At 32.6% G+C, this 16250-nt stretch overlaps 1 protein-coding gene across 1 annotated transcript; it reads left to right on the top strand.

The window, feature by feature from the left end:
• The first annotated feature begins 3176 nt into the window (after nt 1-3176).
• On the top strand, nt 3177-9765 carry LOC143227084 (uncharacterized). Its single transcript, XM_076458614.1, has 5 exons — nt 3177-3306; nt 4265-4341; nt 5922-6026; nt 8841-8939; nt 9626-9765. Exons 1-4 carry the CDS (start codon nt 3216-3218, stop codon nt 8928-8930), a joined length of 363 nt encoding a protein of 120 aa, XP_076314729.1. The 5' UTR covers nt 3177-3215; the 3' UTR covers nt 8931-8939; nt 9626-9765.
• The last annotated feature ends 6485 nt before the right edge of the window (nt 9766-16250 follow it).

Raw genomic sequence — 16250 nt, forward strand, 5'->3', positions numbered from 1 at the left:
CTTCAATCATTATATATTCACTAAATGAAGTAGTTTAAAAAAATAATTTAATTTTGTATATAAGATTTGTAAAAACCAAAGATTTTATGGTTATAAATGCTATTTGCAGATTCCTAAAATCACATACAAATCCTGTTACTCTAGCTTCCAATTCAGTAGAAACTCCTGCGAAACGTATTGCTGTTGTTTTATTTAAATCACGTGTTCTAGATACGGTAGTTATACATGTATGATAGATTATAAAGAATAATAAAATTCAGGGTCATATTAGTTCTAAAATAATTTTACTAGTATGAGATACCTTTAAATATACATTACCTTACAATTATTAAATGTATCTCGTGTAATTTTGTTTTTTATGTAAATATTAGACTATTATTCCAGATTTTTTAACATCATCATTTGCAGTTAGAGTTTTATTTAAGCTACTAACATCAGAGCAGGTTTGATTTGGTCTGAATGTTCAGCTGCTGAAGTAATGGTCTAAATATATGGTCTGACCGTAAAACAATGAATCTTTTAACAACTCAAGGAACAAGTTTAATTAAACTAATTAAACGTAGTTTAATAGCTACAATAGTAGGATACATTCTACTGTTATAAATATGATGGTATTTCAGGCCAGAGAAAAATTAAGTACAAATGAAGATAAGTGATTATAAAATGTGATAACTTTACGTTTACGTATCTAGAAAACTCAAACCTGGGGTTTGATTTCTTGAGGTCAACGTGATCAGATAGTGTCTTGTATCACTTTGCATTGAATAAATAAAAATAAACTTGTTTTTTTTGTTTTTGTGTATCAATTTCTTTATTTCTCTATAGACACTATATCATCAACTTGTTCAGTTTTAAGAGTTGTCCACGATACCTAGGTATTGAAAGCATTACTAAATCTAATGTCTCTTACTAGATTAGTTGATCAGTTTGTCATATTTTTCATCACATCATTCGACTCAAAGTGTGGTTTTTAGTAGAGATGTTTCATGGGTATCACGTGTTATGGAATAGGACTGAACTCGCAATCATGAGATGCCCCGTGCGGCCATCACTTTCGTACAAAACTCTACATATCTAACTTAAACTGATTTGTTTAATATAGTTAAAGTATATTTTTGAAGACATTAACAGATAAATTCTAACAAATTTGTAAATTAACTTCTTGGAAGTCCTTACCTACACCTTGTTTGTTTTAGGCTGTCTATTAAACTATGATATTCATACATCTTCTATAAGATATATCAATACAAATTACCTATAACTTGTAGATGGCATTTACCCTGTAGACATTTATTCAGCTAGATGTGGATTTTAACGTTTAAAAGAGAAGCTTAGATATTACCTAAGAACTTTCAACCTTAAAGCAACATTCCACACATCTATAACTTAACTAGAAAGATAATCTCTGGTATTGTAGTTGACATGAAGTTATAAACTATTGGTAATATAAACATAAACTGCTCAGAGTGATGTAATTTAAGTTTTTATCAGTATTTTTATGATTTGGCATGGGTGTTGTCTCCTGCTAAGAAATCATTTGTGATAAAAAGACCAATTTTAAAGATGTTTCATTGAATACATTGATGTACAGTGACTATCAAGTCAGTAAACTGCTCTGATGTTAGTTGCTTAAACAAATCTCTAACTTGAACTGATAGTTTTAAACATTTTCAACATTTTAAAATGTGGAATTAAAGAAACATATTGAAAAATAAATGGAACTAGATCAGTAAAGGAGATAAAATAAATCGAGATATCCCACAATAAAAGTGTTATCCATTTTAAAATACCTATGTCACAGTATAAAAAACTTCTTACATTACAAACATTCTTTTTGTATCTTATATGCCCAGAAGAAATAATATTTTACGAAACCTTGAAGTTGAAACCAAAGGGGCACTGTGAAGAGTACATACATCTGCCATGTAGCGTTGATGGTCTTCGGTCTTTAACAAATACGAAAATCTGTGCATATGTCTGTCATTGTCAGTGGACAGGAACCATTTGTGGGAGGACATATGATAATTAACAGTAACCGAACCAAAACGGACCATATTTGTATTACTAGAAACTTAACATTTATTGGTTACTAGTTAAGAGTGGTAAAATAAGAAATGGGATGTTTCTAAACACCTATTATCACTAAATGCCGACCAACACTGAAGGATAACTGACAATCAAACACCAAACAAGATTATTAGACTGGATCAGTCTTTCTACAGAGCCATGTCGTAAACATTTTCTTTCACTTTTACCCAATACTTTAGACAATGTCCACTGCAATAACTATGCTACAAATAAGCTATTAAACACTGCCCCACCTAAAGACGGGAGTTAAACATTATGAGTATATTTGCTCTTTAGTAATAGCAATTTAATGCTTATTTTCCTCTGAGTGGAAAGTAAACATAGAAAACAGGTGTAAAAAATTAAAAGTAGAAAAGGTCAGGAGATTTACACTAAAATTTCATTGTTTGTACTAAAAATCTCAAGAATAACGTTCATTTACTTTCTTCGAGTTTCTAAATCAGCTCTGAAACAAGTGTGAAAATTGAAAACTATAAACTCTGACCATGACTTGTTTTGTAACCATAATAAGCGGAAGCACACATTATATTTTGCAATCTTTCTTGTCATTATACTTTGATTACTTGACTACAGTTTGGATGAAAGAGTTTATGATTCTTTGTCTTTATTCTAAGGGTAATCAAAACTTCATGAAGATAGTGGTTTGTAAAGGTGGGTTTGTTTGAAATAATCAGGGAACAATATTCTACCTATGACATAAAAATATATATGTATAAATGGGAACGCATTTCCACAACGCTACATCTTGCCTGTATTACCTTCTTCTAGTGGATGTAACTACAAACAAATCCCTTAGCCTGTAATACGTATAACGTAATATAACAGAGTGAAATTTCCACAAGGAATGAAACTGTAGCAAATAGGTTTGAGTCACATGATCTTATTGTTGGGAGGAAGCACCTCTCTTTGGTACAGTCACATCGTCATTAGTTAAATCCAAATACAATTTCTCCAATCCGGAAAGAGCTGCGCAATGATAGGTAAATATAGCAACAAAAGTTCAGATAATTTTACGGTAATGACAATATAGTTGCAATTATTGGCTCAAAGCTATTGAATGAATGATATAAAAGTAGATTTTTCAACTTGAAATATTCATCAAAAGAACAAAGTTCTCAACATTCAACATGAAAGTTCTGTTTGCAGCTTTTGTTGTGGTCGTAAGCCTGACAATGACGAACGGCAATTCTATAGACATGATGTGGAAATTGATGTGCAGTAAGTTCATTTTCAAAGTTTATTATTCTATAAAATGTTAAGTAATCGTTCTATGGAAGTAAATGTTCTTAATTAATATCTTCATTAGATCAGGAGAAACACAAAGAATCTCAAAACTGTAACGAAATATTATTAGAGCATATTTTGTCATGTACATAGCTATTTTATAAAACTTATAAAATCTGAAATTGTCGCATTCGGACCGTTGCAATTTTCAATCAATCTGAAGATTTCAGTGTCGGTTTTAAAAATTTTAACTGATATCTTCTATTTAGGTTGTATCATCCACTTCTGGAGCATTTTTATAGCTCAGCAAAAGCAGAACAATTGAGATTTGCAAAAAAAATTACATATTTCAGATTAAACCACTAAACATTAGAAACAAAAACTGGAAAGTTTCAGATTTAACCATTAAAAGTTGGCAAGTTTCAGACTTAAGTTATAAAAATCACAAAGATGTAGTAAGTTTCAAATATAAAACTATCAAAAGAAAAACTAAACCATTATTTTTTTTCTTCAGTAAAAATTGTGTATCAGAAAAGAAAACACTTTCATTGATAACTGCACCTGCAAAGACATGCCTCAACAAAATCTACTCTGTGATGTAATACAGTAATGATAGCTCATTTTAAAATTAAGTTTAAATAAAATTATTTTTCTCATAACTCATAAACATTATTGAATGTTAAGTTTTACCAGAAAAGACTTTAGGCTTTATAACCTTCCGAAGGAACTAGCAGTTGTACCTGCGGGTTTTTCTGATAGTTTATATAAGGAAGGATTCATCTCAACAACTCACTTCGTACTTCAAAGAATCTGTTGTAATATATCTAGTATTATGTATTGTAAGTAATCGAAACAGAAAACTTACGTTTAATAAAATAGTTTTACTAACATTGGTTCGTAAAATTAAAATCTACCCCACTAAATAGATCAGACATGTTTTTATTTTATGTAGGTATTAAAAACGATTCTGCAAAAGTGAATCATCTGAGAGTGTGCATGGGAGAATGTAATAAACAACGAGCAGAATGGGTAGGTGTTTTTGTTATAATTAATCATACATCGTTAAGTCAGTGTAATTTTGGAAACGCCCTCCATTAACCCAGCGGCATGTCTGCGAACTCACACCGGTAAAAACCGGGTTTCGATGTTCGTGGTGGGCTGATCACAGACAAGCCATTGTGTATCTTTGTGCTTAATTCTAAACAAACAAACAAAAACATTTTTGAAATAATGTGTTACTGACATGAATCTTCTGTCTTAACATATTTTTGTCTTCAGTTATAGTTCTAAAAAATAACTATATGAATCAAGGTCTCGTGTGTTAGCGATAAGTTTACGGAATTACAATTCTCAGTGTTGTAGGTTTATAGATCACCTTTCGGTAGGTCTCGATGTTTTACACATCTTGAAAACGTAATCAGCTAAATTTAAAAGTGTTAACACTATTTTGACCTATCCAAGATTATTAAGTGTTACACCTTACTTTAACTTGTGTAATTAATTCCCATATTGCCTGCACGTGAATCCACATTTATAACACGCGTTGTACAGAAATAATTACTACAATACAGCAAGGACCGGCCAGGCCATGTGGGTTAAGGCGTGCGACTCGTAATCTAAGGGTCGCGGGTTCGCATACCGTTGCAAAACATGCTCGTCTTTTCAGCCGTGGGGGCGTTATCATGTGATGTCAATCCCACTATTCGTTGTTGAAAGAGTAGCCCAAAGGTTGACGGTGGGTGGTGAAGACTAGCTGTTTTCCCTCTAATCTTACACTGCTAAATTAGGAACGGCTAGCGCAGATTGCCCTCGAGTAGCTTTCAGCGAAATTAAGAAAAAAATAAAGAATAAAACTTATTGGCTTACTTCAAGTTTGTATGGCCTTCATCTGATGCACATGTTTCTGTTAAAACCTAGCAATTATTGCTGATATTCCACATATATATGTTCGTAGTTGAACACAAAGATACACAATGGGCTATTTGTGCTCCTCTCAACATGAGTATAGAAACCTTGTTTCTAGCGTAGTAGGTCCGCAGACGTATCGTTATGTCACAGGGTCTGTTTTACGTGTCTACTGTGATCCTGTTTGCTTTAAGCTATCTATTTGCTGACTGTTTTATTTATTTTATGAACTCGTTGTTTTGTTTTCCTTGGGACGAGAGGTTAAAACGAAGACTACGCGAATAATTTTTAAAATATTTGTGGTTATGATATAAATAACGTTCGTTTGACGCATGTAATTTTCATTCTACTTTAACTTTTTATTGTGTAAATGATTACACAATAAATGTATTATTATACTTAGACACAATTCACAGATCTAGAACAATGTGATTTTGTTTCTTTTAATTTTGTTTTCCATCCTCTGTCTTTCCTTCGAAATATTGTTTTATTTCAATTCATAAGTGGTTGTTTATGTATAAATAAATATATCAAATTCATTATCAAAGAGAAACGAAATATATTTAAAGGTGGTTATAATAGAGTTTATAAGAATCATATGTTTTCTGCTACATGGATACAGTTATACAATTAACTTTTATGAATACAAAGTTGTAGAACGTAATATTAAAGTTGATTAATCAGAAATTATTTTTCATTTCAAGCTTCCAGATGCAATTACAAAATGTGAATATTCAAAATTTTCTTATGGTAATTTTGAAGAGTTCGTGAGAGAAATGTGCAATGCAGAAAAAGAAGCGGATATGAAGGTGATGTTTATCTAATATATAACTTTATATTCAATTTTCGTTAATATCACTAGTTTCTAAAATATCTTTATTTATTTAATTTTGTTGTATAATTAACTATCGCACGAAATGTTTCCTTTTGTAATCCCAAATGTTTCAAATAGAATTTGAGGCTGATGCCACTCGATATCTTGGATACAGCGTAAGTAGGTGTATCTTCAATCACGGGTTAGGGCTCATACTTAGTCTGTTTCAAGCTATCCTGTTTTAAAAACTAACTGGACAGGCTTATTTATGAATATTATTCCGCAAAACATGAGACGAAAAACTTGGATAAATTAAGTAAAGAATAATTCGATACGTCTAAATGAAAATATTTTCAGTCATTAAAGATCATTAGTGTCTGATGAAGTACGTCTGCTCAAAACCACACAAAATAAGCTGAAAAATGTTTTCATCTAGAAGTTTCAATTTATTATTTATTATCATTTGTTATACTTTATTTGGTTTAGATCAGTTTTACCTTATACTAGGATGGTATCAAGTAATTGTTATTTTAAAATTTAATTGTTTAAAAGCCTCTTAGTAGTATATTTTAAAGGCTTACTTACATACTAGATAATTAATTTTGACATTTGCTAGTGTTTTTTAAGATTTATGAGGATACTGCGTTAAATGCATCTTTAAAGATTAAGTTTAAACCCAGTTATTTATATAACTATACTTAACTACTTATGTGTAGAAGGAAAGAGGCAACAATATGGTACTATAAGGTATCTACTAATTAAATTCGAAATGTACACAAAAATACAGAACTATGTTAATACAACGTAATTACTAGAAGTACTTGATTAAAAATACGTATACACAGCATCATTAAATGCAATACATAACTATAATATTACTATATAAATTTTGATGTGCCTGGGAATAGATGCAGATGTATAAATCTATGGTATTATAAGAAAGCTATTAACATATTATTAGAGCCACAGGAACCGATTGCGCAATCGGGCAATGTTATGTATAGCTGCAACTTATATATTAAAAATGACTCAAGATTTAATTTCACAGTTTTAAATCCTCAAAAGCTTTCTTATGGGTTATTACATGACCACAGACCTTCTAGAAATTATATGTTTTGCATCCCGGTAAAGTAATTTTAATTATTTTATTTAAGTAAAATAAATTATTTTTATTGCAGTAGGAAGGAATTTTTTAATGTTCAATCCATTCTTACATGACAATAACAAATATTCTGGTCCATCTGGGCTACGCAAGCTACTAAATTACCTTATAACCTAAACATTTCGAAACCATCCTTTATCGGTAAATATTTATTACCTTTTGTTGTAAATTAATTGCATCTCCGAAACCTGAAGGAAAACAGTTCCAAGGACAACCAAGCTGTTAAGAAATCAAAACTGACTAAGTTGTAGGTTATTTCTACCGTGAGAAAATGTATATTTGTTCCCCTACTCTTACCATTGCCATGATTTAAGATGAAAAAAATGAGGCATAAACAATATTACAACTTTAAGTACCTCATTCACATTCAATTTTCTGAAGAGTTGTTAAGTTCAGAGATATTAATCTACTCCCTTATTATAACCTTTCCTTAAATAGACGCAGCAATAGAGGAATACGATATTATAAAGAAAAGTTGAATACAGTTACCTGATATTCACAATAGTGGTTTGAAGGCCTGATATGAAGGACACATGCAGTGATTTGTTACAGATGAAAGTATGTGTGAAGAGATAAAAAACAAACAATTTCTAAATTATCAATAAGCAGAAATCTGGCTGATAAAGTAGTTGGTTTTATTGTTCATAATAAAGCTTCTGTCATCTGTTGGGAATCGAACTCTAAAGTTTAACGACCACAAGTTTATTGCCAAGCTACGAAATAACTCTTTGGTTGGAGATGTATTTGAAATTAAAATAAATTGCAAAAAATTAAAAAGCATAAGGACTGTACATTAAATACTGAAAGTTTAAATATTATTTGTACTTGAAATAAACATTAAAACTGTTCTTGTTCACATACAAGTAGAAGCAACAATTAAAAAAATAAACAAAGCAACAAGACACCAAACAAAATGGGCCGGTATGGCCAGGTGTATAAGACACTGAGGGTCACGGGTTCGAATTACCATCACACCAAACATGCTCGCCCCTTTTATCCCTGTGGATGTTATAATGTTATGGTGAATCCCACTATTCTTTGGTAAAAGAATAGCTCAAGAGTTAGCGGTGGGTGGTAATAACTAGCTGCCTTTCCTCTAGTTTTACACTGCTAAATTAATGATGGCTAGCGCAGATAGCCCTCGTGTAGCTTTGCGCGAAAAGTTAAAACAAACCAAACAAAATTCTGGACTCTTTTAAGTCTTCTTCTTCCTACAGCTGACCATTAAGAGTTGGATGACAGTAATCTTGAAATATCGTCACTTCACGCAACAGTTATAGTGTTGTCCTCCACCTATAAAATAAGGTAAAACGCAATACGGATATTTATATCATGAAAGAGTAGAAAGTGGACACTACGTAGGTCTGAATTTGGCAAAATTTATGTAAAAAGTAATATATTTTTGAAGGTGTGTCCCTATGACTTTTTCTACTTTTGTATATTATTTTCCTACAATATTTGTAACAATTTGTTAGTTATAACAAACGGAATGAATATAGTAACCATTTCCAGCTCACCCCTAAAGAAGAAAGGTAAACTTCTCAGGTTATGGAGTCTCTGTTATTTTGTATTATTTCTTTGTTTTTCTCAAACTCTCAATTTTTTAACATATCCCATAATATTCATCGTATTTACCTCTTCATGCAGGAAGTAAAGGAATGTATCGCTAATGAAATTGTAAAAACTGGAGAGGATCTGGACGAAGCAATGTCTGAGGCTGTTAAGAACTGTTTCTGAGGATGTTAGGTGAGAAGATCAGAATATATCAATTCATCAGCAATAAATGAAATAAATATCTTGAAATTTGAACATTATATGTGCTAGAAAGTGTATAAACTTATTATTTACAATATCGTAAAAAATGTTCCATATAACATAACTGTCTTACAATAGTTCTACAGTCGTTATACAGTTATACTATTTCACTTTGTATAAGCAATACCATGACAACTAAAATGTACTAGAAATGGTGTTATTAGTTAGTATATTTAATTTTATTCTGACATTTATTTTTATTTTTTTGGTAAAATAGACTGGCACTTAATTATTCACATATTTTCCAAATGTGTGGCTAATTTTAAGGTGACACTCTACCTTTTTCTTTTAATACGTTATTTTTTAAAATAATGCCAAAACTACATTTAATAGAAATCCATATTTGTCACTATATATCTATAAAACGCTCTAATCCATACAGTGACACGTTGGTAAGTTTAGGGACTCACACAGCTTGAATCCGAGGTTTGATACCTGTGAGGAGAGCATAGATAACTCATTGTGTCCCCATTATAGAACACTGACAATATGTTGTTGGTTTATACTACAATTGTTATTCAATAATTTGACTAATATATTTAATGAAATGTTAGTGGATCTGTTGTAACTGAACTGACAACAACATTTATGTATTTCAATGTTATTTATACTTATAGCCTCAACGGATCACTTAACAGCCTGTGAGACCAGCATCTATATATATTACCTATAATATAATAATCTAAATCTGTTGTGGTTTCCTTCGTGTTCGATTATGTTTAACTCTTAAATACCTTTTACGAAAATAAAACTACTTTAAAGCAATACAACTGCTGAGTTTGTGTTTTTAATTAAATATATATTGTTTGTTCGGTGTGTTGTTTAGAGAAAGAATATCCGATCTTTCTTTTTTCAATAAAATAAAAATGTTTCCTAAACATGTGTTAAACATAATATTACAATGAAGAAAGAAAATACTTCTGGAAATCATGTTTTTGGAATTCGTTCTTAGAACTTTTTTATGTATTTCTAGAACGTTCTTAACAAATTATAGAACCAAGTGTTATTGATTAACTTTGTTTGTTTGTTGTTAAGTAAACTTCTGAACAATGAGCTATCTGCCACCTGACCACTTATGGCGTATTTAGGTAAGTGCTTGGGTACTCAACCCTGGTGCACATGGTCTTAATGTGGGCTCCTTGATAGTTTCATTCTATATAAAATCACATAGGATGTAGAACCCATGAAAATTATTAGTCCCTGGACCTACACACACAAATAAAACTGATTTTATTAATAAAGGTAAAAATTTAGAAATTAGATATGGATCCAAGTAGAAATACACAATGTAAATTAAAAAAGACTTTTATTAAAATGAAAATTTATTGACTGAAACTGATTGTCTTGAAATAAAATAAATTGTTTTTTATTCTAATATCATGCATTAAGTTCCTAAGGTTCATAAAGATTGTTACATAGTTTGGTCATGTTTTGCAAAGATATATATAATTTTCGGCTCAAGATTTTAGAACCACTGCTTATAATTTATTATGTTGTCTCAATATGTAAAAAAAGATAATTTTAATATTGATGAATATAGTGTAGATTTTGAAAATTTTATTTACATACATTGAAGTGATGTTAGATAACAACATAAATTTATCCATTTCATTAGAGATGGGGATTTCCTAAAGATTTTCTTTCTGAAACTCGTGAATTTTGCCACCAAATAATCAATCTCTATTTCTTTCTTTTTCCAGTAATAATGTATGTGACTAAGTTAATGTGTTGGTAAGACATCTCGATTATTCTCGTCCAACGCTAACTTGTTCCTGATTTATCATGAAAAATATCTCATATGCTCATGTATGAAGTCTTAGAGGACTAATCTACAACTGTACGTCGATTAGAATTGGCGACGTTATAGATACCCTTAAATCTCTCGTCTTCAGGATAGCTCGAACTATATTTCAAATTATTAAAAAAAGAAGAAGTTTATGAATTATTTATCCCATTCTGGGACAGCATTTGGCCTACGGATTTACAACACTAGAAGCAGGGGTTCAATTCTCATCAATGGACACAGCAGACAGCCCGATTTGGATTTACTATAAGAAAACACAGAGACACGTCAATTATTCATGAAGGTATTCTCAAATATATAATTATTATTACAATTGAAAACCATAAATATTTTTGGGAGGAATTACTTAAAAAATATTCAAACCAAATCAAAATACTTATTTATATATAATCGTAAATTTAACAAGTGTTGGAAAGATACGTGTAGCTGCAATTGATTAAACCAAACGAGAAGAACATAAAACAGTTATACAAAGATGAATCGTGTTGTATTGAATACACATTAATAAATTGCAATGATTACGTTATGCTTAAATGATTTGGAATATGCAAATAAGCAAATCACTTTACACTAAAGACGTTAAAAATTAGCGGAAGAACAGATTGTATCAGAAATATACAAGTCTTTTCTTGTATATACGTCCTTTTCTTCGTTGTTCTTTCGTTTTCAGTGTTCTTAGTGATGCAATTTTGTTAAGACGTTTTGAAGAAGTAAGCTTTTGTTTCTATGTTTGTTTGAAGTTTACCACATTGGATATCAAAACCCAGATTCTAGCGTTATAAGTTCGCAGACATAACACTGTGCTACTTGGGGGCGCAGATGTAATTTACTGATATATATTTTACATACTGAGTATGTGTAACAACGAGGAAACATTTTCGTTACTTTGCAATAATAGTGTGAGAGTGTATCTGGAAGCTCTGTGTGTTTTAGTGAATACTGAATTTCGTGTTGTTTGTAAATTTTGTATGTATGATTTGGTTGCCTTTAATCATACTGAGCAGGCGTATTCTACCGCTTGATGTAAATTTCGCAGATTTTTAAGTTTTCAATCCACATCGACATAACCTTCCCATATCCTTTGTCCTTCATGAAATGTCGTTATTTTTTTCTGACGTTGTTTTTTGACATGTTTTTTCACCAAAAGACAGAACAATACTACGTTTCATAAATCTCCCGATTGTCTGTTTGAGAACTCGATGACTTTGAAAAGAATATCCTGCCTGCCACATGGCACAGAAGGCTTGAAAACGGGCCTTGAATACTTTTCATAGGTATCCCACATTCTCCTATTGCATCACTTTCCAGCAGGCCCGTGGACGTGCTCAGTGGGTAAGACGTGAAAGCCAGAAGGATCAACTCTTTGATTAAGTTCATAACCAACATATATTCTACCACCTGCTCCAAAGTCATATGGGACAAGAATCGAAAGGTCAGTGGAGAATATAATTCCGTCCCCTCCTCGATCTTGCTCTATCATGGCCAGGAAGTAGCTGATATCTGGAGCATTGCCGATACTCTAAGTGAAAGATTTTGTCAGGTATCTAGCACTCTTGCTTCATCCTCCACTGGATCTGGCAGGATAATGTTCTTTCTGATGCCTGACACTAGGCTATTGTCCTACCTTTATATAAGCCTGGGAAGAATACCAAGATTTCTTAAAACTACCCTCCAACTGCTTTGACGAGCTGTATCTGTAAGACCTCAGAGATGATGATTAATGTTTATCTTGTTTGGTTACTTGAATCAAACATCCTCCTCTCGCCCACCCAGTGTGGGTTCTGATGAGAGTGCTCCACCATGGAGCAGCTGATAAGACTTGAATCGTCGATCAGAGGAGTCTTTCTCCAGCAACATCTTGTATGATTATTTATTATATTGAAAAAGCCTATGATAGAACAAGGAGGTGTTGCATTTTTTGAGATATCCATATATATAGGTTACATAGCCATTTTCCAATTTTTATTTTAAAAAAAATTAATGGACAGGCGATTCCAAGTTTGTGTGGTTAGACACTATCTCGTTCTTTTCCACAAAACCTGAAGTCCCTTAGGGCTGTGTTTTGAGTGTCAAACTTTTCAGTATAAAGATTAATGCCATCACTGAGTAACTCCCTTTTACAATTGCAAAGGGGCTCTGTGTCAACGACTTTCAAATCTCATGTCAGTCGTCGAACATGAGGTATATGGAGCGGCAGCTACAGACTGCTTTCAATCGTTTACTGAAGTGGACCACAGCAAACGGATTTAATTTCTCTCTCTCTAAGACCATTTGCATGCACTTTTGCCCCAACAGGGTATTCACTTTGATCCTGAGCTTTGTATCGGTAAAGTTGTGCTGCCTGTAGTCCCTGAGACAGAGTTTTGGGGCTTAGCTTTGAATGGAAGCTGACCTTTATACCACACATCAAACAGCAATGGATCAAATGTACAAGAGCACTGACCCTCCTCTGTTTTCTCTCTTTTAACACTTGGGAAGCGGATGAAAGTTTTATGCTAAAGATATATCGCGCTCCTATTCGATAAAACTAGACTATGGATCACTGGTCTATGGATCTGCCAGGACCTCGGCCTTAAAGACGCTTGACCCTGTTCATCATTAGGAGTTTCAGCTCTGCATTTGGGCATTCTGCACTTCCCCAGTTCAGAGCTAATACACAGTCTCATGAACTTCCTTTGCACCTCCGCCATTCGTAACTGTCTCTACTATGTGCTTCGAAACTTCATTCCTTATTAAAGCATCCCACCGGGGGTTGAACTTTCCTTCCTGGATAGACCATGCTTTTTCAGAACAGATGATCTGTCATTGTTCCTTCTAGCGTTCGTATCCAGGTACAGTTGGATAAATTGGTTCTGTATCCACTGGACAACCCATCCCACTACGGCTTACTGCAGTCTCAAAATGTAACCTATTTTTAAGTCATCTGAGAAAAACAGACAATCCCAATTGGAAATATTATCTGTTATTTGCTGAACATCTTTCGAACCATCCTTTCATTCCTATTTATACAGATGGTTCGAAATCAGATGACTGTGTTGGCTCTGTCATAGATTGTTGTGGTTCAGTGGTTGTGCACAGAATCCCCTCTACAAATTCTCTATTTACTGCTGAACTGTCCGCATTTTCTCTTTCCCTGGATCACATAAAAGTTCAGAAGCACTCAAATTGCACTATTTATTCCGACTCGCTCAGTTCTCTACTTGCCCTGGAATCGCTTCGCGTTAGTTCTCACTCAGTTCTCACCAATATTCAAAACTGATTGGCCTGTTTCTCTTTAATACTTCTTCTATCCAGTTTTTCTGGATACCAGGCCACGTTGGTATTCACAGTTGCTCTGGCACTATCACAGCTGTGCCTGTTCCATACATGGACTAGGGTCCTGCATTCAAGACTCGATTCCATGCCAGTTGGCAGTCAACTTTGAGTAAGCAACGTGAAAACAAGCCTTTCCAAATATAACCCTTATTTGACTTTGGCCGTCTTGCTTACGCAAGGATCAGAAAGTGGAAGTTGTTCTAACTAGACGACGCATTGGTCACAGTTTTTAATTAATCGTCCTTTTTTTTATCTGGGGCTGATGCACCAATGTGCTGTCTGTGTAACACTCAGGTAACAGTAAGCCACATTTTACTGTCATGTCGTCGTTACGACTCTCAATGACGGCACCATTTTAAGCGTATTTTGTCCCAACGTTTATTCGTAACGTTAGACAGTGTTATTAGCAATGGTGACACTGTATACCTTAGAAATGTTTTAGATTTTTAAAGGTCATTAATCTTTTTAATGCTACTTAAATTTTTAAATTCATATGTTAGATCATTTATAATGTGATTCCCTTTTAAGAATCAAATTACATCTAGATCGACTTGAAACTAAAAAATGGCCGTAACGTCAGATAACTCAAAACCAATACTGTAAAGGCTAACTTCAGGTGACTAATGCTGGTTTTTGAACTTACCCGTCAGTCATCATGGCGAGTTATGGTAATTACAATTATTCTGCAGAAATTCTTTTACAACTTCTATTACTGTAGTTTTTCTCTTACTACTTTATATTAGATGTAAAAATTGGATTTAATGCTAGTAATATTTTTAGTTCAACAATTAAACTTTGCTTTGTTTTGCCTTAACTTTTTCTTTTATAAATATTGATAATTTTACTTTAATTTTAACTTTTTACTGTATGTTTGGTGCATATAGCGTCGTTGATTTCTGCCATAAAACACCAAACCAACCAAATAATCTAGATGAATGTTGTCATGTTACTCAAAATTGTTTTTTATAGCAATTTAAATAGGGAACATTACATAAATTTTAAAGTAATTTTGAATGACTCATAGAATTGAGGGTCGAATTTTTGCACTTGTCATCTATTAAAAGAATCTTCTGCTGAATCAAGTGTTATCATTTCTATAAATTATTATTGAGGCTAAATTTATTTTTCTTGGTAGTCTAAATTATTATATTGAAGTTAAGCTGACACACGAAACGTTAACATGGTTATGTTTTATTTGAAATGGAAACAAAGTATAGATTTTATGGTTTAGATTTATAAATTAAACAAAAACTAACATGGTTTCAATAAAGCCCATAAGAAAAAATGTGCAGAATCTCTTATATCTGCTGATAATGAAACAAAATTTCTGAAATGATTTAAGTATATATTGTTTTTATTTCTTGGTACTTATCGTGAAATACCTAATATAACCATATCTAATCCAGTTTGTAAGATAAAGCAATTTTTACCATGAAATATATTTAACTTTAATTTTCAATGATGCAAGATTTGTTGTAAGAAAGTTAAATATTTGAGTGCGTTTGGTACATATTTTTTCAGATTCTTGCCCACACATAAACTATTACATTCTAATTCATAGATGTAGAAATGACATCACTTATTTTTTCATCTAAGCTTTAACTGAACATTTCCCAAGCTCTATGCCTTAGCAAAGTATTTTCAACAATGATATCTGAAATTTTTAACGGTAATTCGTACAATTATTCTCACGTATTTGTTTTTATTACGACGATTAAATGTGAATAATAAAAATCGTAATTATAATTTTTGCAACGTCATTCGGCCCGGCATGGCCAAGCGCGTTAAGGCGTGTGCTTCGTAATCCGAGGGTGGCGCGATCGCGCCCGAGTCGCGCCAAACATGCTCGCCCTCCCAGCCGTGGGGGCGTTATAATGTGACGGTCAATCCCACTATTCGTTGGTAAAAGAGTAGCCCAAGAGTTGACGGTGGGTGGTGATGACTAGCTGCCTTCCCTCTAGTCTTACACTGCTAAATTAGGGACGGCTAGCACAGATAGCCTTCGAGTAGCTTTGTGCGAAATTCCAAACAAACAAAAAACAAACAACGTCATTCTGTTGGGTACATCTGTATTTTAATCAGTAAAATATATGTTGAAACTATCTACAAAATTTCTAACAAAA

This window comes from Tachypleus tridentatus, chromosome 9 (assembly GCF_004210375.1).
Source record: "Tachypleus tridentatus isolate NWPU-2018 chromosome 9, ASM421037v1, whole genome shotgun sequence".
In the NCBI taxonomy this organism is placed as follows: domain Eukaryota; kingdom Metazoa; phylum Arthropoda; class Merostomata; order Xiphosura; family Limulidae; genus Tachypleus; species Tachypleus tridentatus.